At 40.1% G+C, this 27,255-nt stretch overlaps 1 protein-coding gene across 3 annotated transcripts in view; it reads right to left on the bottom strand.

Annotated features, from left to right (window-relative positions):
• Positions 1-9,311: 9,311 nt before the first annotated feature.
• The window catches only part of LOC147608304 (F-box/RNI-like superfamily protein), a 43,331-nt gene continuing 25,387 nt past the window's right edge, over positions 9,312-27,255 (bottom strand). Inside the window, exons 4-6 of one of the 3 annotated variants that reach the window (XM_086789556.1) lie at positions 11,066-11,164; positions 9,653-9,919; positions 9,312-9,493 (exon numbers count right to left, since the gene is read on the bottom strand). In XM_086789556.1, the coding sequence (XP_086645682.1) occupies positions 9,389-9,493; positions 9,653-9,919; positions 11,066-11,164 (471 nt within the window). In that variant the 3' untranslated portion in view covers positions 9,312-9,388. Of the gene's footprint in view, positions 9,494-9,652; positions 9,920-10,193; positions 10,758-11,065; positions 11,165-27,255 lie in introns of those variants that run through there. The other 2 variants (XM_086789558.1, XM_086789557.1) reach the window with 2 other exon arrangements.

The raw sequence follows: 27,255 nt of genomic DNA, 5'->3' as shown, positions 1-27,255 counted from the left end.
GGATTACGAAAGAAACTATGCTACTTATGATCTAGAACATTTTTCTGTAATTCATGCCCTTAAGCTATGGTGGCACTATCTACTAGGTAGAAAGTTCATGCTTACCACATACCATAAGAACTTAAAGTATATTTTTACCTTGGTGGCAGATCTCAACATAAGGCAAAGACACTAGATGGAGATCTTATCAGAATTTGATTTTGAAATCAAATACAGACAGGACAAAGATAATGTAGTTACAGATGCATTGAGTAGAAAGTTCTTTGTGGCTACAAACTCTATGTCAAGTAACCCTTTACTTATGGAAGTGAAGGACAAAATAATCTTAGATAAGTACTTAGAACATGTTACAACTCATAGCCCAAACAACTCACTCTAAGAAAGAGAGAAGGATAATCAAAGACTATACTCTTAGTGATGGATGCTTATTCTATCAACTAAGGATGTGTATACCAAACATTAAAGAGTTAAAGGATCGAATTCTATATGAAGCTCATGATGCATTCTCAACCGGACATCCAAGATATATGAAGATGTTAAATGTTCTACAAAGGAGTTTCTTTTGGTCGGGATTGAAGAAGGATGTACTCAAGTATGCCACACAATGCTTAGTTTGTCAGAGGAACAAGGAAGAAAGAGTAAAGATGCCAGAAAAGCTGCACCCTCTAGACATTCCTAAATAAAGTGAAAGTGTCTGTATGGATTTTGTCACAAGTCTTCCTTTTATACAAGGGCGATAGGACTCTATCATGGTGGTGGTAGACAGGTTGATGAAAGCAGTTGATTTAATTTCTGTCAAAAAGACCTTTAAGGTAATCGAAATTGCAAGAATATTCATCAAAGAGATATTCAAATTGCATGGTTTATCTAAAAGGATTGTTAGGTGAATATGAATGACAAAAAGTTTACTTCTCAATTTTGGACCGCTCTTGAGACTCAATTAAACTTCAGCACAGCCTATCATCCAAAAACAGATGGTAAAAAAAAAGGGTAAATCAAGTTGTTGAAGACATACTCATGGCATATTGTTACAATTGTGAGCCAAAGCTGTGGCTTCATTACCTACCATTAGTAGAATTTGCCTATAACTTAACCTATCACAGAAGTACGGGTATGTTTTCTTTTAAGACTTTCTATAGTCAAGATTATATAACACCATCAAATTCTTCTAATCCAATGAATGGAGTAGAAACCTCTAAAACAAATGTTGGGGATGACATGGATTAACAAATGAAAGTCGTCCAAAAGGAGATCAAAGCTGCCCAGCATAAACACGTGGATGCTAGGATAAATCGACGATTATTCAAAGAAGGAGATATGATATTTTTTAAAGCTATGTCTAAAAAGAAGCTCTATATCTCTAAGAAAGTACAAAAATTGAGCCCTCACTACTGTGGTCCTTATGTCATTTTACCAAAAGAATCAATGATTAAGCCTATGAGCTATTGCTACTTCCTCATTTAAAAATACATAATGTATTCCATGTAAGCCTATGTACCTAGTCATGACCATATTCTAAATGATGAGCAAATTGTTATGCCATTCCAAAGCACTTTGAAAATTCAACTAGACAGAATCCTTAGTTCTAGAGAAAGGACTCTTAGAAATAGAGTCATTAGAGAAAATCTAGTTTGATGAAAGATTTCCCAGCAAAGATGCTACTGTTAGAAAGATGAATCTAAGTTGTATCAAGACTTTTCCTACCTATTTTTTAGATGAGGACATCTCAATTTCTTTAAGGGGCGAGGGATATAAAATTCCTAATTTTTTTCTCTCTGGCTTGCATGAGAACCTCCCCTTTCCACCTTTTATATATATATATATATATATATATATTAAACGAGAGGAGACGGTTAGCACTCTGCCAACCACCCTCCACGTCTCTCTCTCTCTCTCTCTCTCTCTCTCTCTCTCTCTCTCGGATTGTCTAATGCATTTAGCTAGGGAATTTGTGACTAAATAAAAAGAAAGAAACAATTATTTTTCTTATGTAAGAATGTTTATTTATTTCATGGATTGCTGCGTGAAATATGGATGCAAGATTACAACAACACTGATAATATATTTTAAAATACTTGTAAAATAAACCAAGGGAAGTATTCTCTTATGAATAACCATTCCGAATTGATTGGTCTGGGACAACTGGGTACTCTTTCACCTAGAGCAACCAACTCTTAAGTATTTACAGAGTTAGGGCAACTACCTATGATGGTTAACCCATCACAGAGTTTTGGGATCACAAACCTGAGCTTAATAAGTTTTATGTTAGTGTAGGTGAGTGGGGGGATATTTCATCTTACTAATATGTGATAATTTATCGACACAATGGTTGCAATGCCTAGATTGTATGTAACTCAGTACGCGAGAGATTTTCTAGATTGTGTTGTAATTCTCTTGCGATAATTCAAGTCCATAAATGTATTGTTTTTAAATGATTTGTTGTTGGAATTAAGAGATAAAGGAACCGTGAAGGAAATAAAATTAAGGAATCTTATTGTGTGATGCGTCTGTATTAACAACATGCTTTAGTAATTTAAAAATCTCATAAATGAGACTATTTCAAATCTAGAAAGTGGGCAATAGGATGGACCCGATTAGTCGAGTACTTTTCAAGTAAAACATAGATAAATATTAGGTAAGACCCCCCAAGATCATGAATGTATTCGTTTATCGCATAGTCAAGGATTGGCTCCCGATTAGACGATCGTCATAGAAAGCTTGAGATATTACTTATCAGTGAGATTCCTTCCTACCTCGAAAGAAGAAAGGGTAAGGAAGGTATCTTCCAGAAAAGAAGATCAACGATGCCTGTAAACACTCAAATGTAGAATATAAATCAAGCGAAAGTAGTTAAGAACGTTACACGAGTAAAGGTACTTCTTCAAGTCGTGTACTTGATAACAATTAGAGACAAGTCTTTATCTGACATTCAAAAGAATGTGAAAGAGTTTTTGTTTTTTAAAATGCCAAATGTTCCCACTCAACGAAGCTATGGTACATATTTGTCATCTTCATCAGCCCATCTATTTTAAGAAGCTTGTTATGCATACTTTCATGAGAAGGTCAAGTAAAAGATTATTAATGGTCCATTTTACTCACTTATGGTGGATGAAAGCACAAATGTATCCAATGAGCATCACATGATTGTATGTCTTACTTATTTGAGTAATAAGAGAAATGAGCCTATATGCAATAGGTTTGTGACATTCTTACGCGCAAGTAATGCGACATCTCTAGGTTTGTATGAATAACTATGCAGCTTTGGTTTACCAAAATCAAAGCTAATGGATTTCTCAATACATGGATGTAGTGTAATGATGAGAGCAAAGAACGGCTCTTATTGCTCATTTTACTAGAGAAGTTCCACATTTACTAAGGATGCACTGCATAGCTCACCAAAATACATTGTTTGCTAAAGATGCACTGTGTTCTTTTTATATCTTCAACTTTATGGAGAAGACAGCAAGAAAGTCTTATACATGGATTAATAGCTTATACAAATTACATAAATAATTGAAAGAGTTAGCCAATGAGTTTCAATTATATGTTCATGAGGTGTTGAAGATCGTGCGAGGATCATTGGCTCTCATGAGGATAGCTACTAAAAGGCTAGTAACTCTCATGTTAGCTCTTTTACGCATATGATTGTGTAAAAGATGTGAGTTATATACTATTTTTAATTCAAGATCCAATTATTTTTATATCTATAGCCGATATGCTTTATTATCTTAATATCTTAAATAAAAAGTTTCAAGCTAAGCATGTGGATATCACTTTCATTAAGACATAATTAGTGGTCACTCTTGAGGTGCACTTTCTCTCAAGTGAATTTAGTCTCACTGAGCTACTTATATTTATGCATTCTTTTAACAAGTTAAAGATGGATCCATGACTTTTGAAAGTGGCACTTAAAGATATGAGAAATATTCTCTTCATAATAAAACTCTAGGACACAAAGATGAATGTTAACATTTAATCACTTGGAATAACTACATAGATAATAACAAACAATTTGTTGGTAAAGTTATATCTTTCTTACATAGTCATTTTCATAATTTGAAGCTTTTTGAGACTACAAAGATCTTTAATCTAAGGGACTATCTTTCTGATGCACATGGTTGCTTTTCTATGGGTGCCATTTAAATAAAGACCTAGTTTAAAAAAATAGATATTTAGTAAATATTAATGTATGCAAGACAAAATATGAACATTTCATGATTAAGTTAATGAGAATATATTCTGAACAAAGTATGCATATAGCTTGACAATTTTGTGAACATGATGTTGAATGGAATCAAGCTTTTAGGGAGATGAAAAAGCTATGGTGGTTATTGTAGCAAGCATAGTTTATTGAAAGGTTTCTCAACGATGAACCGTATCAAGTCTAATGATCGTAATAGACTGTCCTTGGAAACATTGAATAAGATTATGTTTCTCTCATACACAATGGTGCAAAAGATACATTAGAGATAAATTGTGATGTAACACAAGGATGATCTAAAAGTCCATCACAATGCTAATATGATCACAATGGAATAGTGTAAAGAAGGTAGTTTTTTATTATCCATGACATTAAAACTTATTTGACGTGTTAATTATTATTCATGCCCTTAATACTTGTATAAGCTTTTGCTGATGATTTATTGTATAGAAACATTTGTGATTTTTTACTTTTATCATTTAGTTTCTAAGATACTAGATTATAATGAACCAACATGATGATGAATTTACGAGTCGAAAATTCAATGCTATATAATTTATGAGATTTATTGGTTGTACTCTTAAGTATTTTTTCTAAAAAGATAATCTTTATATTAGAGGTAATCTTTAAGTATTACTAATTGTATTTTATCTAGAAAGATAACTTTTATGTCAAGCCATCTCTCAAAAGACAAAAGAAAAAAATTACATTTCTTAGAGAAGAATAACTTAAAAAGATACCTTTCTAAAAAACAATGTACCTTACTTGCAAAAATAAGTCTATTTTTGTAAGTGAGATACCTTGTTTTCTAAGGTCGTCTCTTTTTAAATTGTCCTTCTCTAAGAAAGGTAATTTTTTTCTTTATTATCAGATGGTCTGACATAAAAGTTATCTTTAAAGATAAAATACAATAAAAGTTATCTTTTTAGATAAAATACAACAAAAATACTTAAAGATTATCTCTAGCATAAAGATTATCTTTTCATAAAAAAATGCTTAAAAGTACAACAAAAAATCTCATGAATAATGCATCATTAGATCATCAATCAAATCATCGACCCATAAACTCACCATCATGGTGATCCATTATACATAATCTAGCGTCTTAGGAATCAAATAATAAAAGAAAAATCCATAAATATTCTAATTTAAAAAAATAACCAAAATCTCATATAAGAATCAATGACATGAATAATAACCCACATGTCAAATAAGTTTCAACGTCATGAATAATAAAAAACTATCTTCTTTACACTGTTCCAGTGTCATCACATTAACATTACGATGAACTTTAAATTATCCTATGTAAGATCTTGTATCCCAATCACCTCTAATGCATCTTTTGTACCATTGTATGAGAGAAATATAAGCTTATTTAATGTTTCCAAGTATAGTCTATTATGATCATTGAATGAGAGACACATGAGCTTATTGAATGTTTCCAAGGATAGTCTATTATGATCATTAGACTTTACACGATTCATCTTTGAGAAACCTCTCACAATTCATTGTGCTTGCTATAATAACAAAACATGCATGTTATAGCTTTTTCGTCTCTAAAACCTTAATCTCATTTGACACCATGTCTACAAAATTACCAAGCCATATGCATACTCTGTTCGCACGACATGTTCTCTTCAACTTAATCATGAAATACTAAATTTTATCTTGCATATATTAACATTTATTAAACATCTAAATTTTCTAACAAGATCTTTATCCAAATGTCACCCACCATGAAAAAGCAATCATGTACATCAGATAGATAGTCTCTTGGAGTAAAGATCTTTGTAGCCTCAATAAGCTTTAAATATAAAAATCAACTATGAAGGAAAGATATATCTTTATCAATAAATTATTTACAACATCAATGCAATTGTCCTAAATGGTTAAATATTGATATTCATCTTTTTATCTTAGGGTTCCATTGTAAAGAGAATACTTCTCATACGTTTTAGTGTCACTTTAAAAAATCATGCATTTATCTTTAACTTGCTGAAAGAATACATAAATATAAGTAGCTCCATGACCAAACTTACTCGAGAGAGCACGTCTCAAGAGTGTCCATACAATCACTACTAATTATGTTATAATGGAAGTGATATATAGAGACTCGACTTGAAACTTATTACTTAAGATATTAAGATAATGAAGTACATCAACCAAAAAAATAATAAAAAGAATTGGATCTTAAACGAACTAAAAACAATGTGTAATTAGCATCTTTCACATAATCATGTGTAAAAAAGCTGACATGAGGATTACCAATCTTTTAGACCCTTGCTCTCGTGAGAACTAATGAATCTCATGCATCTTTAACACCTCATGAACATGTCATTGAAACTCATTGGCTAGCTCTTTCAATTCTTCATATCGTTTGTATAAGAGCTATTAAGACTTTCTTGGTGTCTTCTCCACAAGATTGAAAATAGAAAAACAACACAATGCATCTTTAGCAACCAATGCATCTCGATGAGCTATTAAGTGCACCTTTATTAAATGTGGAGCTTCTTTAACAAAACGAGTAACAAGATTATTCTCCGCTTCATCATGACATTACATCCACATCTCTTAAGGAACCCATGAATTTGATTTTGATAAAACAAAGTTGCATAGATACTTTGTAAGTATCTTATATAAACCTAGAGACATTTCATTACTTGTATGCAACAATGTTACAAATTGATTACATACAAGGTCATTTCGTTTATTGCTCAAATAATAAGTAAGACATACAATCAAGTGATGCTCATTAGATACATATGTGCTTTAATCCACCATAATTGAGTAAAATAGACTGTTGATAAATTTAACTTGATCTTCTTATGAAAGTATGCATAAAAAGCTTCTAAAAATAAATTAATTCATAAAGATGATAAATATATAGCATAGCTCTGTTGAGTAGGAACATTTAGCATTTTGAAAAACACTAACTCTTCCATATTATTTTTAGAGTCAAATAAAAGCTTGTCTCTAATAGCTATAAAGCATATGACTTGAAGAAGTATCTTTACTCTTGCAACCTTCTTATCTACTTCTACTTTATCTATGTTTTGCACATGAATGTTTATAAGCAAAGTTGATCTTCTTTCCTTTTGAGCCTCTATAAGAACTTTGCTTTTTCATGATCCTTTAACTTCTCATGCACCTCCAATGAAGACCTTTGAAAAATGCACCTTCTTATCTACTTTTGCTTGATTTATGTTTTACACGTGAATGTTTGTAGACATAGTTGATCTTCTTTCCTTTTGAGCCTCTACAAGAACTTTGCTTTTTCATAATCATTTAACTTCTCATGCACCTCTTATGAAGACCTCTAATAGCTATAAAGCACGATTCGAAGAAGTACCTTTACCCTTGCAACCTTCTTATCTACTTCTGCTTGATCTATGTTTTGCACATGAATGTTTACAGGCATAGTTGATCTTCTTTCCTTTTGAGCCTCTACAAGAACTTTGATTTTTCACGATCCTTTGACTTCTCGTGCATCATACTACCAACTATAGTAAACACGTTCCTTATCTTAAAAGAGTACGCATACAACAATGTATTCTCTCTTTTTTTCCATCATGCAATGCATAGCTTTATGGAAAGTATATTTTCCAATACTCTTTATAAGATCGTTGGTCATTTATCTTCTTTGTAATATTTTCTTCATCATTCAATATGACATCTTCATAAGTAGTATGTTGTTCTCTCACCTTTCGTAAGCTTCTTAAAGCATCTAAAAGTGGTTTCCCCATTTTATTATCTTGTATATTTTTCAATCGAACATTAAGATCCAAGCTCACGTTCATAGTAGATTGGTTAGATGTAAAAGATTATGAATGTGATGCATTAACGTTTGATACATATTTACCATATAAAGTGCTCGCTTTCTCTACTCTTCTTTTTCTATAGAAAATCCTCTTCTTTTTCTATAGAAAATCATCGAAAAACTCAATTATTGAGCATCCTTTTTAGGGCGGTCAATCCTTAATGATAAAGCTATATCTTTTTAAAAGACCTAATATACACAATAAAGTTGAGGAAATAGGCACACTAAAGTAAACATTGCAATCCATTTCAACTATGAACTAAGTAAGAATCTCAATAAAGAAGATATTCCTGAAGGAAAGTTGATATATCCCACTTAGTCGTGGAAGTTCTTATGGCTCTTTACCTTCGTTAGTAGAAGGTGCATTTGTTCTTCATCAAGGAAAGAAGAGACCTTAGAGAGAATATCTAAACATAAGTGATAATTCATTTCCAGTCCTTGGTTTGTAGCCAAATTCTTAGATTGACTTGCACAAGATATTGAAAGGGCTAATTAAGCCCTCCGCCCCCCCCCCCCCCCCCCCCCTCCCTTTTCTTATAGTTGTTGACAAGTGGCAAACATATGAGGAGGAAGATAGATAAGTAAATCTAAAGAAGCTCTTTGCATACTGGGAGAGTAATGCAACTAGAGACAAGAAACCATTCAATTTCAAGTGAACCATTCAACCAAGAGTGAGAGGCTTAATGTTTATAAGAGTCATTTGTATGTTTAGATCATAAAATACTAGGGATCTAGGCTCCACTCCCTACACTATTTCAAGGATATTACTAGACATTGGTAGAATTTTCATAACCAGAAGGATACGCACTTTTGTCTTGGCGCCTAATCCCAATGGCAAACCGTCTTGTTACTATGTCTACATTTGCAAATCTAAGCAAATGCTAGTAAATGCAAGCCTCATCAAACTATGAGAGAAAAGTCATTCATGCATGTCCATATGTGAAAAGATCTTCGAAGGCAAACAACCACAAACTCCTCTGTGTGTGTGTGTATATATATATATACATATATGTATATTATATATACATATACATACATATATATTATGTATATATATACATATACATATACATATACATATATACATATATATATGTATATGTATATGTATATGTATATATATACATAATATATATATACATATAGTATATACATATAGTATATATATATGTGTGTGTATCTTTATCTATGTATATACATATATATATATATATATATATGCACACGTGTGTGTATACACAACACACACACACACACACACACACATATATATATATATATAGATAAAGATACACACACATATATATCCACAAACGAGAGAGAGAGAGAGAGAGACTACTTGTTGAGAGCAGCACATGAATCACAGTGTTTCACATCATCCACCTGCTAGACAAAGCCAGTGTGACGCTTGGAAGTAGCTGAGTGCACCTTGGATGCTGTGATTGGCTTGTTGGTGGATAGAGAGACGAAGGTGCCTGCATTTCTCCAAAAAACTCCATCAAAACTCTCTCTCTCTCTCTCTCTCTCTCTCTCTCTCTCTCTCTCTCTCTCAATGGTGAAGATCATGTCTAGTTTCAAAACAATGCACCATGCTAAATCCAAATAACAAATCGCAACTAGATCCATTACCCCACCTGCAAAGCCCGGAAAGTGAAGGAGTGCATCTTTTGAGCGGACATAATCTTGGAGAGTTTGAAGTTAGAAGCATCGCTGCAGTCCCCAGGAGATGGAGTTGTTTTCATGAGTGGTAGCGACAACGAGTTGCTAAGAAATGCGAGGGTTGTGCAGTGCGGATAACATCTACTCCATGGGGACTCCACAGTGGAAGCTTCATGGACAGTGGTGACTGGAGTCTGAACGGTGGAACGGTGCCGAGTGGAGCCAAGAGCATGCGCTGGATGCTGGAGGCTCACGAGCCATAGATAAAGTTTAACAAAAAAACGAATGACTCATGGGCATGGGTAAGGTTTAACTTTAACAGCTAGTAATTATAAATTTGGTTAGCAAAAAAATCATATAATTTAACACTATATCTATCTATATATATATATATATATATATATATATATATATATATATATATATATATATAACCTTCAAAAATAAACACTGCATGACATAAATTGCAATTATATATCAAAAACGTTATAATAATGGTAAATGATATGAAAAAATAGAACTTGCACAAATAGCACTGAAAGTGTCTGAGAACTGTTTCATCTAATTCACGCTTCCATAATTAATTCCTGATGTCACATGTAAAATGACATCGACATGGAGTCTTGAGTGGTACAGAGTGCATGACATTTATATACATATACATATATATATATATGATACATACAGAAAAATACTCATCTAAGGCTGTTCAAAGGAGTCATTTCCTCCTGCAAACAAGGGCTTTATGTACAACACAAATGTAAGTATAATGCTTAAAGATCCAACAATCCCCACCCAAAGAATCTAAACTCAGTTACGAATGAAACTTGCCTAGACCCTGTTTTTGCCTAGACCCTGTTCTTGTCAATGAGCAATTTGCCAATATGGCAACCTATTTGCACTAAGTTGCACAGACCCAGTCTTAAGTAGAAGATGGGGATTCATAGCCAGAAGGTAACTGTAAAAGTCCATAGGGATCTTCAATCCCCACACATTGATAGAGTACAGACTTGGACAGCCGCTGCCCAATGCCAAAAGCCCGTTTTCGGTAACATGCCTACATCCCCAAAGGTTTAGAACCTGAAAATTTTCATGTTAGAAAAGCTTAGAAACTCAAGCAAATTGCACAAGTATGCTTCTCTGTCTGATTCTCATATCTTCTGTTTGCATCTCTCTCTCTCTCTCTCTCTCTCTCTCTCTCTCATATTGTCTTGACATCCAGTCATGGATCACATGCAGCAGCTCTTTGGTCTCATAGACCCTTTGAGTCTTTTGTAGGCATTGATACAATCTTTCTCTCTTTCTACAAACACACGTGCATATATCTATATGAAGAAAAAGTTTGAAGTAGAACAAAAAAAGCTATCCAACTACACTATTGAAAATACCTTGAGCTTTTGACAACACTTAGAAATGGCAAAGACAGAAAGATCCGTAATGAATGTGCCTCCAATGTTTAGATGTTGTAGAGAGAGAGCCTTGGACACCTGAAAATGAAACATAACAATTATGAAAAGATAAATTTTAAGAAGAGATTAAATTCATAAGACTCAAAATGACACGTGCATTCATGATGACACTGATTATTGTAAAAAATTTAATCAAGTCAGCCATGGTTTTGATCCTTCATGAGGAAGACAGCCATCAAATCTTTTCCGTAGTGGTAACTTATGAAGCTCAGCTTAATACAAAGTTCTTGCAATTAGATTGTAAAAAATCACCCTTTGCCTCTGTTGCTCAGTATTTTTGGGAGTTGGGCACAAGGTGGCACTGTTAGATCAGGTCGACGTCATTCTAAATCAACCACGATTGTTTGAAGTCAAACAATCATGGATGATGGCCTAACACAGGGAACAGGACTTCAATTCCAAAGTTGCCCAAGCCTCCATTTCAGGCTCCCTGTAGGCTGCACAAGCCCAAGCTTATGAAGCTCCAGGAGATGTTATCTAAAGGTTTGATCCTTTTGAAGCTCACGTTCTTTTGGTCAAGAAGAAGGATGGAAGTATGCACATGTGCATGGACAACAGAGCTTTGAACACATCATCATCAGAAAAAAGTTATCTCCTTCACATTGATGATATGCTGAATCACCTAGCAGGAAGCTATTAGCAGTCATCTCTTGTCTGTACACTATGTCACGGCCTCTATTGTGGGTGTGCCCGCCTGTATTTGGTGTCTTCCCATTTTTCCTCTCTCTCCGTATTTTTTCCCATTTATTTGGAGCTGTGTATGGGCTGTCGGCTGCCCCCAGATGGCTGGCTGACTGTATCGGTGATGCCCGACTGATCTGGTGCTGCCCGACCTTTTTTTTCAGTGCTGGCCGACTGCTTCTTTTCAGTGTTGGCCCACACACTCCATCATTGTGTATTGCGGGATTTTATTGGTGTATATAGCAGAGTTACTCAAGCTTCTCTCTCTCTTTCATCTGTGTATTGCTCTCTACAGCAGTTGTCTTCATTTCCGCTGTGCATTCTGACATGGTATCAGAGCCCCAGGTGGCTTGAATCTTGGAGACAGTGGGACGTCGAGGGTTTGCTGATTGAGGTGCTGATTGGAGACTGTTTGGGCTGTACGGGACTTGGAGATCGGGTAGAAGGTGGCCATCACCGTTGGACAGCCACCTTGCATTCTATTTGCAGCCTCTTCTTCTTCTTTTTCCCACCCACCCTCTCTTCACAAGACCTTGTGAACCCTTGAGATGGCAAATTTGCTTGAGATGGCTGAGAAGCACGTAAAGATCCTACAACTCCCCGGTGGACCGACAGTTGGACGGGAACTACGGCATATGGAAGGTAATGATGGAATCTGTTTTGGAGTCCTATGAATTGGCTGATTTCATTGTTGTTGGGGTTCCACGGCCGGAGTTGGAAGAAGGGGAGTTACCCTCTATTCGGAAGGAACAGGAGGCATAGGCACAGTTATGGGATCATGTTAATGTCCGAGTCCGTTCTTCATCTTCCTCAATTGCACACACAGGTGATCAATCACATAAAGCATATGACGCTGGCCAGAGGGATTTGGCAGCATTTGGCTTCTCTCTACAACAGGGTATCACCCATGAAGAGAATCTCCTTGGAAGTTCAGATGCGGGTGATGAATCCTGCAAAGTTGTCGACGATGCGGGAGCACATCAACAAGCTGCAGGCTCTTTAGCAGGAAGTTCTCCTGGCCGGGAAAGAGATATCGTCAGAGGATATGGCATAACGTTGTTGTCACACTTGCCCTCTCAATACTCAACATTTTACTCCTCTTTGTGGCAGGCTCAGCACCATCACATGGGAGGAGCTTGTACCCATGGTCTTGGACCAGGAAGAGCGATTCACGAACCCTCCACATGGCAGAGGTTCTGAGGCCTTGACTGGCCAACGGTCGAAAGGCCGTAGCAACAACAAGGGCAAAGGAAAGTCTTCATTGGAGAAGTCTTTTGAGAAGAAGCCCGATCCAGACCGAGAGAAACTGAAAGCCGAGAGGACATGTAATGATTGTGGCGAGAAAGGCCACTATTGGAGGAAGTGTTCCAAGCGGATTGGAAAGAGTGCTGATTCTTCAGCTTCAGCTGCAAAGACTCCAGCCTTTGTGCACTTGGAGATGTTAGACACTAATGCTTCATCTTCTTCGAGCGAGGAGGCAGCTGGCTTCACCGCCAAGGATACTTAGGAATGAATTCTTGATAGTGGTTCTTCCAGGCACATGACTCCTTCCCATGACTTCTTTCAGGATCTGAAACAGCAGTCAAGTCACATTTTCATTGGCGACAATTCCACCATACCAATTCACAGTGAGGGCCGGATGGAGATCATTCCCGATGGCAAAAGGGGGAAGCATTCCTCTTGTGTTCTTTATGTCCCCGCACTTGGTTTTCATCTGTTGTTAGTGCATGAGGTGTGCAAGACTGGCTTCCGGGTGGAGTTTGAGGAGCATTTTGTTGCTCTACGGGACCGCGAGACTGGCCAGGTTGTTTGGGAAGGCGGCGTGGAGAATGGTATATACAAACTCTCCGCACTCTCTTCTTTGACAGGTTCTCAGATTGGTGATTTGTGGCACTTTCGGTTTGGCCACTTGAATGTGGATGCACTGCGGCAAGCTTTTCGAGACCAGATGGTGGTTGGCTTGCCAAATGTTGGCAGCAGGCAAGGACGCTGTAGTTCTTGCATTCGTGGTAAGCAACACAACGAATCTTTTCCGAAGCACGCTTCCAAGCGGGCTTCAAAACCCTCGGAGTTGTACACACTGACTTGTGTGGCCCTATGCAGATAGCATCCTTGGGAGGTTCTTTGTACTTTATGCTGATTGTTGATGATTGTAGCAGATTCACATGGGTTTATTTTCTCTCAGGACCAAACTTTTGCTTAGTTCAAGGAGTGACATGTGATGGTGGAGAAAGTGTCTGGCTTGCAGATAAAGACTCTTAGGGCTGACAAAGGAGGAGAATTTTCTTCCAATGCATTCGTGCGGTTTTGTGCGGAACATGGCATCAAGCGAGAGCTAGCCAATACAGGTTCGCCATCAGAGAATGGAGTAGTTGAGCGTAAGAACAGAACTGTGGTGGAGATGGCGAGGACGATGCTGGAGAATCGGATGTCCATATTCTCAACCGTTCTCCGACGACTTCAGTACCAAACATGACTCCCTTTGAGGTGTATTTTGGCAGGAAACCTGATGTCTCCCATTTCCGTGTGTTTGGAAGTGATGCATATGTTCACATTCCAAAGAAGCACAGGAGGAAGCTCGACTCAAAGTCCCAAAAGCTTGTCTTTGTGGGATATAACTCTCTTTCCAAGGGATGCAAATTGTATGATCTAGAGAGGAACGAGGTCGTCATCAACAGGGATGTGATTTTTGACGAGCATGTTCCAGTTTCCACTATTGATGAGCCACCACTTCTTGGAGACCCAGACGATTCTAATGATGATTCCCAGTCGATTGCTCCAGCTGGACAGCCTCAGTCAGTTGAGGAGGTTGAGTCCACAGCTGGAGATGAGCCCCCACAACAGCAGGAGGCTCCGCGTTCTGTTCGAGTACCTAGGTGGTTGGTAGACACCCTTCTAGCTGAGGTGACAAGTGTGAGGCCACTTGTCTCACTTTGATCCACTTTCTAACAAGTGTCAGGCCACTTGTCTCACTTTGGTCCACTTTCTTGCCACATGTCCCAATCTAAAAGATGGGTCCTTCCATAAACTTTATCTCTACAAATATCCCAACTGGTAGACATTCTCTCATAGGCACTTTGCCAACTCTTGGTATCTGCTCAATTCGAGATGTAATTGATGCGAACAGAATTTCCATCGGAGTCGGGCCAAAAAAAGCAACTCTCCTAAATTTTAGGAGTGTGGTCCTTTGTATTCTAGGATAATCCCCCATTCCCAAAGCTTGTACTTTCCAAATATTTAGACATCCTAGAGTCCACCAAACCCCTTTCATACTAGGAAATGTCCAAGCTAGTGATAGCCCTTGCACGGAATACTTGGAGGAAAGCCATACAGGTGGAATTGGATGCCATTGAGAAGAATAACACTTGGGAGTTGGTTCCGAGGCCGTCAAAACAGTCTGTCATTGGTGTCAAGTGGGTCTTTAAGACCAAGTATACATCAGATGGGTCGGTGGAAAAACACAAAGCCAGACTTGTGGCTAAGGGTTATGCTCAACGGCCTGGCATCGACTATGAGGATACCTTTGCACCGACAGCGAGAATGACCACGATTCGGACCGTTCTTGCCCTTGCTTCTTCTCAGCGATGACCCATATTTCAGATGGATGTTAAATCTGCGTTCCTTAATGGTGACCTGCAGGAGGAGGTGTATGTTGAGCAACCTCCAGGCTTTGAGGTTCCAAGATCAAAGGGGATGGTTTATAGGTTGCAGAAGGCCTTGTATGGTCTTAAACAGGCTCCCAGGGCTTGGAATCAAAAGATTGATTCCTTCTTTCTACGGACTGGATTTCAAAGATCTGTTGCAGATCCCAACCTCTATCTCTTTCGGGAACACGGCATGGTCACATTGATCATCCTTCATGTGGATGACCTCATTCTCACCGGCGGTCATATGGAGCACATTGCAGTGGACGAAAGACTGCCTTGTCAAAGGAGTTTGAGATGAGTGATTTAGGCTTACTCCACTTCTTCTTGGGATTGGAAATCTGGCAGACCCAAAGGGGTTCTTTGTCTCTCAACAACGGTATGTCCATGAGTTGCTAGAGGCCTTTGGGATGAAGAACTGCAAGCCTATCACGTCACCGATGGACCCGAACACGAAACTTACAGTTAATGATCCTTGTGAGCCAGTTGATGCCTCTCTGTACCGAAAGCTAGTTGGTTCATTGATCTGGTTGCTGAACACTAGATTGGACTTGAGCTTTCTTGGGGCTATTGAGTTCATTTATGCAGATACCATTGAAGTCTCATTGGGACGCGGGATTACGGATCTTGCGGTATCTGCAGGGTACGAAGGATCTTGGACTCTTCTACACCACTGGAGGTGAAACGAAGGAACGAGTTCAACTCCAAGGTTGGAGTGACTCAGATTGGGGAGGAGATCCAGACACGAGGAGATTGTTGGGTAGGAGGGAAGCTAGCCTGCACACACATACACATGCACACAACCTCAAGCACAAAGAAACGTGAGAGTGCTAGAAAAGATGTACTCTATAATATAATGAAAGTAGCCTAGGGCAAGGTGCCCAACACACATAAGTGTGTTCACACGGGGAAAAAACCTGTGTCTAGTCACAGGAAAAAAGTGCCCGTGAGTAAGCTGTGTTCACACCTGAACTAGCCGGGAGTGGTCATGACCACCCTCAAGTGAATGGTGTGAACGGGGACAGGGTGTAGCAGACTACCCTGGAAGAGGCTATAAGCTTAAAGCTTCGCGGAAAGCTTCAAACTTTTCCCTCGAAAGAGGCTTTGTAAACCCATCTGCTATATTGGCATGTGGACACATAAGCCAAGTCAATCTCTCCTGCATGGAGCCTTTCCCTGACATAGTGATAGTGAACCTCAATATACTTTGTGCGGACATGAAATACTGGGTTTCGTGCCATTGCCAAAGCACTCTGACTGTCAGTGTAAATGGTGGTAGGGGACTGCTGTCCAACACCAAGATCGGCTAGAAGGTGTCGTAGCCAAACACATTCCACAGTAGCTATAAAGGCTGCCCTGTATTCAGCTTCACAACTAGAAGTGGCCACTGTAGGCTGCTTCTTACTGAGCCATGAGATGCATGAGTCACCAAGAAGAAAACAGTTACCACTGGTTGACACTCGCGTGTCATAGCAACCTGCCCAATCACTGTCTATAAATGCAAGCAAGCATAGTGTAGAAGAACTGCCATAAAACAAGGCAAAGTTTGCAGTGCCTTTGAGATGGCGAAAGACACGCTTACACGCTTGCCAATGCATAGTGCTCAGACAATGCATGAATCTGCTCAACTGGGAAACAGCATACTGTATGTCCAAACGAGTAGAGCATAAGTAGATAAGGCATCCCACAGCTTGCTGATAGGTGGCAATATCAAAAGGCTCATCGGCATGCTCAAGTGACAGTTTTAGACCTGGTTCCATAGGAGTAGAAACAGGTTTACAATCTGTCATGTGAAAACGCTCAAGGAGCTGCTCAACATATCTGCACTAAGATAACATGATACCACCCTCAAAAGGTATAAATTGTATGCCCAAATAGTAATGTAAATGCCCCATGTCTGTGACATCAAATGCATACTGCAAATCAGCTTTAAAAGCTGAAATATCACCCTCTTCAGGACCAGTGACGAGCATGTCATCCACATAAAGAATAAGGATGAGAACATTGTTCCCAATGTGGCGTACATAAAGTGTACTCTCAGCTAAACTATTCTGAAACCCTTCAAGTATGTATGAATTTTAGCACGAGGGGCCTGTTTAAGACCATACAGTGCTTTATGTAAACGGCATACTTTATTTTCTGAACCTTTTTGAACAAAGCCAAGAGGCTGAGACACACAAACTTCCTCCTGCAAATCGCCATTCAAAAAAGCAGTTTTAACATCCAACTGATGTACATGCCACTGCTTGTGGGCAGCCAATGCAATAACAGTACGTATGGTAGTCATACGTGAAGTGGGAGCAAAGGTCTCCTCATAGTCAATGCCCTCACGTTGGGCATACCCTTTGGCGACCAAGCGAGCCTTATGGCGATCAACTGAACCATTAGGCTTACGCTTAAGTTTGAAAACCCATTTTGTGCCAATAGCACGCTTGCCCGGGGGCAAGTCACATAACTCCCAAGTACCGTTTTGTCAATGGAGTCTAACTCCGAACGCATGGCTGCCACCCAATGGTCATCCTCCAATGCATCAACATGAGAAATGGGTTCCTCATTACAAGCGGTGGCAACAAGAGCTGTATCCACATAATGTGAAGATGCATGGCGAGAAGCAGCACGTGTACGACTTGGCATAAATGTAGACTGTTTGCTATCACGCAAAGTGTCAACCAACCATCTAGGAACAATTTTTGAATTCCTAGTATCTGCAATCTTCCTCTGCCAATGCATCACCCAAGGTATCTTGATGAATTTGAGGCATTTCAGGATCAATTTGGGGCAAGTTCAGCTGCTGATTTTGCTGGTTTTCAGCAGGCATAGGTGGCTGTAAATGAGCTGAAACTGGCTCTACATTGTCCACATTTGAATTGAATAAAGGCAACAAAGTATCAAAGACATCTTCCGGCCAAATAGACGGCTGTTTGGTACATGAGACAAGTGGTTGAGATGCATATTCGTCAAAGATAACATCTCTTGACACAATGATCTTGCCTGTATTAGGCACATAGAGTTTGTATCCTTTACTCTCAGTACTATAACCAATGAAAATGCATTTGATTGCCTTTGCATCAAGCTTATGTCTTTGTTGTGTGGGCACATGCATATATGCCAAACACCCAAAGACTCTCATATGAGTCACCACTGGAATCCTGCCATTCCATGCTTCATAAGAGCAGTCTTAGATTTCAAGGCTTTAATGGGGCAACAGTTAAGCACATAATTGGCACACATAACCACCTCAAGCCAAAACTTACTGGGCAGATCCTTGCTTTTGAGCATGCAACGTGCCATCTCCATGAGTGTTCGATTACGTCTCTCTGCTGCAACTCCATTTTGCTGAGGAGTATGGGGGGTAGTACACTAATGAGAAATACCATGTAATTGCATGTAAGCTGTGAACTCATTTGACAAATATTCTCCCCCTCGATCTGTACGCAATGTGACAAGCTTGTGTCCACAAGCATTTTCAGCCATGGGACGGAAGTCTCTGAAAGCTGCAAAGGCACCTAACTTCATTTTTAAACCATACACCCAACAAAACCAGGTGTAGTCATCAATGAACGTGATGAAGTACAAGTGTTCTCCAAAAGATGGAGCCCTCATGGGGCCACAATGATCACTATGAACAAGCTGTAATGGTCGGACAGCCCTCATAGCCCCATCTTTAGGAAAGGAATTCCTGTGCATCTTTCCAAGGATGCATCCCTCACATACATGCTTGAAGGGAACCTGCATAGGAGGAAGCTCATGCACCATACCTTGCTTCTGCAAGCGTACAAGAGATGGGAAGTTCAAGTGACCAAACCAAGCATGCCATAACTCAGTGTCACTCATCACACGGGATGTGGAGGCAATCATAGCATCATGAGAATAAGTACTCCTGTCATACGTATCAAGCTTATACAAGCCACTGCATAATGTCCCAGAAAGTATAAGCGAAGCTGAATCTCTGCTCTCATACACTGAGCAACAATGATCAGAAAACTGAACCTTAAACCCAGATAATGCAAGGGCTGAAATAGAAATGAGATTCTTCTTAATGCCTGGTACATATAAAGTGTCACAAAGAGTAAATCTATCCCCATCACATGCTATTAGCTCCACATTGCCAATGCCTTTAATGGAGTAAGAGGCATCATTGGCACACATAACTATGCCACCTGGAGGTAATTCCTGCAAATTGGCAAAGAGATCTTTGCAAGAAGTGATGTGCTTAGAAGCACCACTGTCAAAGTACCAATCTCCAGCTGAGATAGACATACAAGAAGCAGGCAAACTGCATGTAACCACTAATGCATTTCCCTCATGAGCATAGTTTGACTCGTCTTTAGTGTCCATAGTAGTAGCCAAACCTTGCTGCTTCTTTTTCTTTTCACTCTCAATGCGCTTCCTGTTGAGATATCGAGCTCATCTAGTGAGGCGGTGGACACTGATGACCCGCCTGGGGGATAGGCCCCACACTTACACCACTGGCATGGTTGGTGAGATCATGGGTGATATGCGGCTAGTGGGATAACAGGCTGTGTGTCAGCCATTCTAGAGACTGGCATAGTTATAGCGCCAGCTCATTTAGTTGGGTTCACACTATAGAGAACCCTCGTATGTGTTTGGTTGAGTACCTTTTCATATTGGTGTACTCTTATCTTTGTATATGGTGTGTTGAGTGTTGAGTGAAGAAGAAGAAGATTTTCAGCCTCTCACCTTGTGTGTTCTCTCTTTTAGGGTTTTGTGAGTGTGTGTGTGCTTGCAAGAGCTCAAGCTCTCTTCTCCCCTGCATCTTTTCATGGTATCAGAGCCTGGTTCATGCTAAGGACTGAGCTGCAAGCAAGAGAAGCACAGGAAGCGGTACGAGGGTAAGAGCTTCAACTACTCTTCCCTATTTGTGTTGGCGACTACACCCTTGTCGGGAGCTCTACGGGAGGCACCGGCAAACGATCTCTGATTGAGGAGCTTTCTTCGCGGAAGTAAACCTATAGGGCAACTATAATGTCCTATCGGATAAAAATTTTTGCGGAAGTAAAGCTATAGGGCAACTATATCGAGCACTGCGGGTAAGTCATCGATTCTCTGCAGAACTCTGTTTTAAGAACTGCAGGAAGACAGATTGGTTGTGCAGACATTGTGTGTGCTGCAAGGAGGTCAACAGTTGCCATTGGGTGTATGTATGCACATTGAGGTCACTGGTTGTTACATTTGAGTGTACTACAGTACCGCTGCAGAAAATACAGCAGTTTGTGCAGGACACACCAGAGTGCTGTTTCTGGTAAATTTGTGTCTGGCAAGATGTCAAATGATGGCATAAACCAGATTGTTGCTGAGAAGCTTGATAAGAATAACTTCCATGCTTGGAGGTTCAGGCTGACAAATTTCCTGATGGGAAAGGGTTACTGGGACTATATAGAAGGTGAGCATGAAGAGGCACTGGAGATACCGGAGATCAATCCGACTGCTGCAGATGTGAAAGAGTTCAAGGATTGGAACCAAGGAGCCAGAAAAGTTATGTATTGGCTCTCTATCAGTATACAGGACACCATGATTGGACACATACAGGATGCCAAGTCCCCCAAGGAGGCGTGGGACACCTTGGTAAAACACTATGAAACAAATACCAAGGCACGAAAGATACAGTTGAATAATGAACTTCATACTGTGGAGAAAAAGAGTATGTCTGTAAATGACTATGCATTGAAGATAAAGGGTATTGTGGAATCCCTTGCATCTATTGGTGTTTCAGTAGATGATAATGATAAGGTGGAAGTCTGTCTACGTGGTCTCGGGCCACAATACAAGGCGTTCAAGACGTCTATTCAGACTCGGAAAAACATTCCCAATTTTACAGATTTGGTGTCTATGTTGATTATAGAAGAGAAGAGCTTCGGTGAAGACTGTTGGGGTGAAGACCAACAGTCTTCACAAAACAAAAACAGTTCAGAGCAACAGGCCTTCTACACAAGTTCAGGAAGAGGACAAGGTAGAGGAGGCCGTGGACACGGCAATGGAGATGGCCGAACATGTAATCAAAATTACGGCCAGCAGCAGCAACAACAACAGTCCCAGAATTCACAACAACAACAACATGTAGGTGGAAGAGGCCAATTCAAAGGCAGGGGGAGTCAAAGAGGTCGTGGAAATTGGCAAAAGCAGTATAATGATACACGTGGATGCTTTTATTGTGGTAAGCCTGGACATGTGTAGGCAGATTGTTATAAGAAGCAAGCTGACATGCAAAATGAAAAATTGCAACAAAACAACTATACATCCTCGAGCAGAAACAATGAGGATAATGAAAGGTTGTTTGTTATGCAGGATGTCGTTAATGCCATGTCTGAAAATGTTGAAGCAGCACATAAAGATGATGTATGGTACGTTGATTCAGGTGCTTCGAACCACATGACAAGTCATGGGGAGTGGTTCAAGGAGATGAAAAACCTTGAAAGACCAGGTTTTGTGGAAACTGGGGATGACACTGCTCATCCAATTGCCCATGTTGGAGATGTGCCATTGTCTATGCAGGATGGCAAAGTGAAGTACCTTGCAGATGTACTTCATGTTCCGAACATAACAAAGAATCTGGTTTCAGTTGGCCAAATGATTGAGCAGGGTTTGCAGGTTCGGTTTAATCCTGATGGTTGTTATGTTGAAGACTATAAAGACAAGTGCAGGTTGGTTGCAAAAGGCAACAGAGTGGGCAGAATGTTTACATTGAATGTAAACATGACTGAAGTGAGTCCTGCGATGTTTGCAAATGGTTCAGGAATTGTTGCAGACACAGACATTTGGCATAAAAGAATTGGACATGTGAATGTGTAGAGAATGAAGTCTATGCAGACTAAAGGAATTGTGACAGGGCTGCCACCAAAGTTTAAAGTTGAAGGTATGCAGAGAATATGTGAAGCATGCCAATTTGGAAAGCAAACAAAGCATGTATTTCCACGTAACAGAAATGTGAGCAGAAATGCACTAGATGTTATGCATTCAGATGTATGGGGTCCTACGAAGACCATGTCTATGAGAGGCTGCAGGTACTATGTGACATTTATTGATGACCACACAAGGAAAGTGTGGGTATACTCAATGAAGGAGAAGGGTGAGGTGTTCACTCATTTTAAGAATTTCAGAGTTATGGTTGAAAAGCAAATAGGGAAATATCTAAAGTGCCTAAGGTCAGATGGAGAGGGAGAGTACTTCTCTAATGAGTTCTCTGAATTTTTGAAGAAGAATGGTATTCGGAGACAGTTTACATATGCAGATACACTCCGCAGTAAAATGGAGTTGCTGAGTGGAAAAACAGGCACATTGCTGAGATTGCGCGAGCATTGATGGAAGAGAAGAATATGCCGCATAGCTATTGGGCTGAGGCTGTTTCTACAGCAGTTTACATCATGAACAGAACTCCTGCTGCAGCCATACATGATGTAACTCCAGAGGAGAGGTTTACTGACAGAAAACCTGATTTGTCTCATCTGAAAGTCTTTGGATGCATTGCATATATGCATGTGTCAGATGAGCTGAGAACTAAGCTGGATCCAAAAGCTGAAAAATGTGTGTTTATTGGGTATTCCCTTGAGCAAAAGGGATACAAGTGTTATAAACCTGCTACACGTGAGTTGAGGGTAAGCAGGGATATTGTTTTTGATGAGATGAGCAGCTGGTATGCTGCTGAAAAAGAAGCTGTTAGGGCTGATGTGAGTGGAAATGTGGTTGCACAAAATGCAAGTCAGCAATCACAGTCTTTGAGTGGACCAGGAGAGTCCTCATCTAGTGGTTCAGTTGATAGACCATGGAGTGGCACGCTGCGTCAAAATACCAGTCCTCCAAATGTGATTAGTACATCACATAAAGGCAAAGAGAAAGTGGTTGAGACCCTTAGTATGCCTGACATTTCTGCAGGGCATTCTCATGTTGATGGAGAGTCTAGTGGCTCAAAGATGAGCCTTGATGAGGATCTTGGGATACCAGCTATGAGAACACCTGGTGTAAAGAAGGCTATGGAAGCCATGAATGCAAAGTTGCGAAGATCTGGGAGAGTAAATAATCCTATGCAGAGGTTTACCTATGATGGTTATGTGGCACATCACTATGCATACATGGCAAAAGTTGTACAGGTTGTAGAGCCCACATGCATTGATGAGGCTGTTGGAAATGTGTGTTGGGAGAAAGCTATGGATAAGGAGATGGATGCACTATATGGAAATGAGACTTGGGATTTAGTGTAATTGCCTGAAGGAAAGAAAGCCATTGGATGCAAGTGGGTGTACAAAGTAAAACATAACAGTGATGGAAGCATAAGCAGGTACAAGGCTAGATTGGTAGCCAAAGGATATGCGCAGACATATGGCATTGATTATGAGGGAACTTTCAGCCCAGTTGCCAAGATGGCAACAGTGAGAGTTGTGATAGCAGTGGCTGCATCAAAGAAATGGTCTTTACATCAGATGGATGTAAAGAATGCATTCTTGCATGGGGATTTGCAGGAAGAGGTGTATATGTTGCAGCCACCTGGTTATGAGGATGTGAGTCACCCCGAGCATGTTTGCAGGTTGAAGAAAGCCTTGTATGGCTTAAAACAAGCACTAAGAGCATGGTCTGACGAGATTTCTGAATATCTTGTCACTATTGGCTTTCATGTAGCCAATGCAGATTTCTCACTGTATGTGAGACACACTGATAGAGGGGTTGTGCTTGTTGTCATCTATGTAGATGATCTTATCATTACGGGGGACTATGATGCAGAGATCTTTGATGTAAAGATCTTGCTTAGACAGAAGTTTGAGATGAAGGATCTGGGGGAGCTCAGATATTTCTTGGACATTGAGGTGATTAGGTCACCACATGGTATTGGACTACTGCAGAGACAGTATGGCTTGGACATGTTGTCCAGGTATGGTATGACAGGCTGTAAGCCTATCTCAGTGCCATTGGATCAGAATGGTAAGTTGAGTGCAGATTCAGGAGAGATTTTGGAGGATCCTACTATGTATAGGTGCATAGTAGGAAGCTTGATCTACATGATGATCACCACGCCAGATTTGAGCTATGTTGTTGGGTTGGTGAGTCAGTTTATGCAGGTTCCTCGGAAGCCGCATTTGGATGCATCGAGACGCATACTGAGGTATGTGAGGCCTACTTTGCATTGTGGACTATTTTATGAAACTGGGACAGAGATATGTGTACATGGGTACACAGATGCTGATTGGGCTGGTAGTATCTCAGATAGGAGATCTACTAGTGGCTTCATGTTTTCTTTGGGGAGTGCTGCTGTGACTTGGAGCAGCAAGAAGCAGCCTACGGTTGCTCTATCGAGTACAGAGGCCGAGTACAGAGGTGCTGCTATGGCAGCATGTGAGGTAGCTTGGTTGAGAAAGCTACTTGCAGATTTGGGTTTATCAGTGGATAGACAAGTTGTCATTTTCTCTGACAACATTAGCAGTATACAGTTGGCCAGGAACCCAGTTTTTCATGCTCGCACGAAGCATATAGAGGTCCACTATCATTTTGTCAGAGAGAAGGTCTTGGCAAGAGACGTTGACCTTGTTTATGTCAGCACACAGGATCAGGTAGCTAACATCTTCACCAAAGCATTGGGTACAGAGAAGTTCCATAGATTCAGGCTTTGCTTTGTGTACATGAGATGGAGTTGAGCTCGAGGGGGAGTGTTGAGATATCGAGCTCATCTAGTGAGGCGGTGGACACTGATGACCCGCCTAGGGGATAGGCCCCACACTTACACCACTGGCATGGTTGGTGAGATCATGGGTGATATGCAGCTAGTGGGATGACAGGCTGTGTGACAGCCATTCTAGAGACTGGCATAGTTATAGCACCAGCTCATTTAGTTGGATTCACACTATAGAGAACCCTGGTATGTATTTGGTTGAGTACCTTTTCATATTGGTGTACTCTTATCTTTGTATATGGTGTGTTGAGTGTTGAGTGAAGAAGAAGAAGATTTTTAGCCTCTCACCTTGTGTGTTCTCTCTTTTAGGATTTTGTGAGTGTGTGTGCTTGCAAGAGCTTAAGCTCTCTTCTCCCCTGCATCTTTTCACTACATTTCTCAATAAGAAGGCCAGGTTTTCTACAATAGTCTGAACTAGAGGATCCCTTTACAGTAATCTTTGAGTTTACGTTTCCCTGCCTACAAGTTTTTGCTCATGGGATGTTCCCCGCCACCACCGTGTATCCAGAGTAGGAGTTGAAGCCCCAACACGGACATTGTGGGTTCCCTGCTCGCTGCTGCAGCCAGGAGCAACATGTTGTGTATAAAGTGACAAGTTAATTAACCCCTTGTGAAAAACCCTCAAAAAAATTGTTCAGTGTTTTGAGAGGAAGCCATAACCATACGCCTCTGCTCTCATTTGAGATACACTTCATAACCTTGCCTAATAACCTATTCCCCATTGTTGGAGCATTGGCCTTCTTGCAAAGCGCTAATTGTAGGATCCAATAAACCATAGTTATAGGCAAACCGGTCTTGGAAATATTATTCCATAATGGATGAAACATGTGATTTCATATATGAATACAATGCATCCTTGCTGAATATGCATTGAACTTGTTTACACTTCCATCTGAGTTGTATTTGATCCTATAAATCCATTTGCATCCAATGACCTTCATGTAATCTTTGTATGGTGTAAGATCCCAAGTTTGATTCTCTTGAAGAGCATCAATTTCTTCATCCATAGCCCATGGCTTTGTATAGCATCCTCAAACCTTCTTGGTTCTTCCAATTCTATTACCTTGGTCATATAAGCACAATGTTTAACCATAAAGAGCCATAAAAGAGTTTTTGAACTGGCTGTCTTTACCCTTGTAGATGTTCGAGGTTGAATTTCTTTGTCACATGCACCCATGCACTATGGTACATGGTGACAAACTGGCTCATCAACAGTGCAAAATGTCAGGCACGAGCTACGTGTGAAGAAACAACACTTTTTCCAGCCCTAAAAAGGGACTTTTTGGATATTTTATATTTTCTTTTTGGGGGTTTTTTGTCTTGGCTGCTGGCCTACACCTTTATGGTGACCGACCAACACCCCCCCTTCACTATATATAGATTGCCTATACCTCATCATCAATGTACCACTTCATCGCCATATCAGGTACCATCTGACTGCCTACAGCAAGGGCTCACATCACCGTTTTCCTCTGTTGGTCCAGGCCGCCTTCTGCAGGGCTCACATCAGCCTTACATCAGGCTGTTTTTGGCGTTTACATCAGGCTTACTTCTGCACCATATCCACGTTTTACATCTACATATGTCAGTGCCTACATCAGAGCATACATCAACGTTTATACATCAGCTTACATCTGCGTTTTGGAGCATATCGTGCGTTTTGCCACAGCCCTTGTGACAGCAGCCCTCTCTGCTACACATCGGGATGGCAGCCCTCTTTGCTACACATCGGGACGGCAGCCCTCTCTGCTTCAGGTACGCAGCACCCATGTCATCAGAGCTTGCACCACTCGGGATGGCAACCCTCTCTGCTTCAGGTACGCAGCACCCGTGTCATCAGAGACTGCACCACCATCATTGTCATCGACGTTACCTTTTTCCGCTGCCACTATCACCTCGGAGTGCTTTGCCTCACATCGACGCGAGCCTTCGTCATCGACCGTGCTTCAGCTCCGATGTCTTCTCTGCTTCAGCACTGGTCTTCTTTCTGCTCAGAGTCACCTCTCATATGAGGGCTCTTGTACATATCTGCACTCACCCTTTTATATATATTCACTCACATATTTCATGCTGTGTGGTTTTGCTCTAATCTCTCGTATATCTGGTCC

Source organism: Cibotium barometz, chromosome 53, assembly GCF_041138505.1.
Source record: "Cibotium barometz isolate CiBa-2024 chromosome 53, ASM4113850v1, whole genome shotgun sequence".
In the NCBI taxonomy this organism is placed as follows: Eukaryota; Viridiplantae; Streptophyta; class Polypodiopsida; order Cyatheales; family Cibotiaceae; genus Cibotium; species Cibotium barometz.
This window is presented reverse-complemented; position numbering and strand designations above follow the sequence as displayed.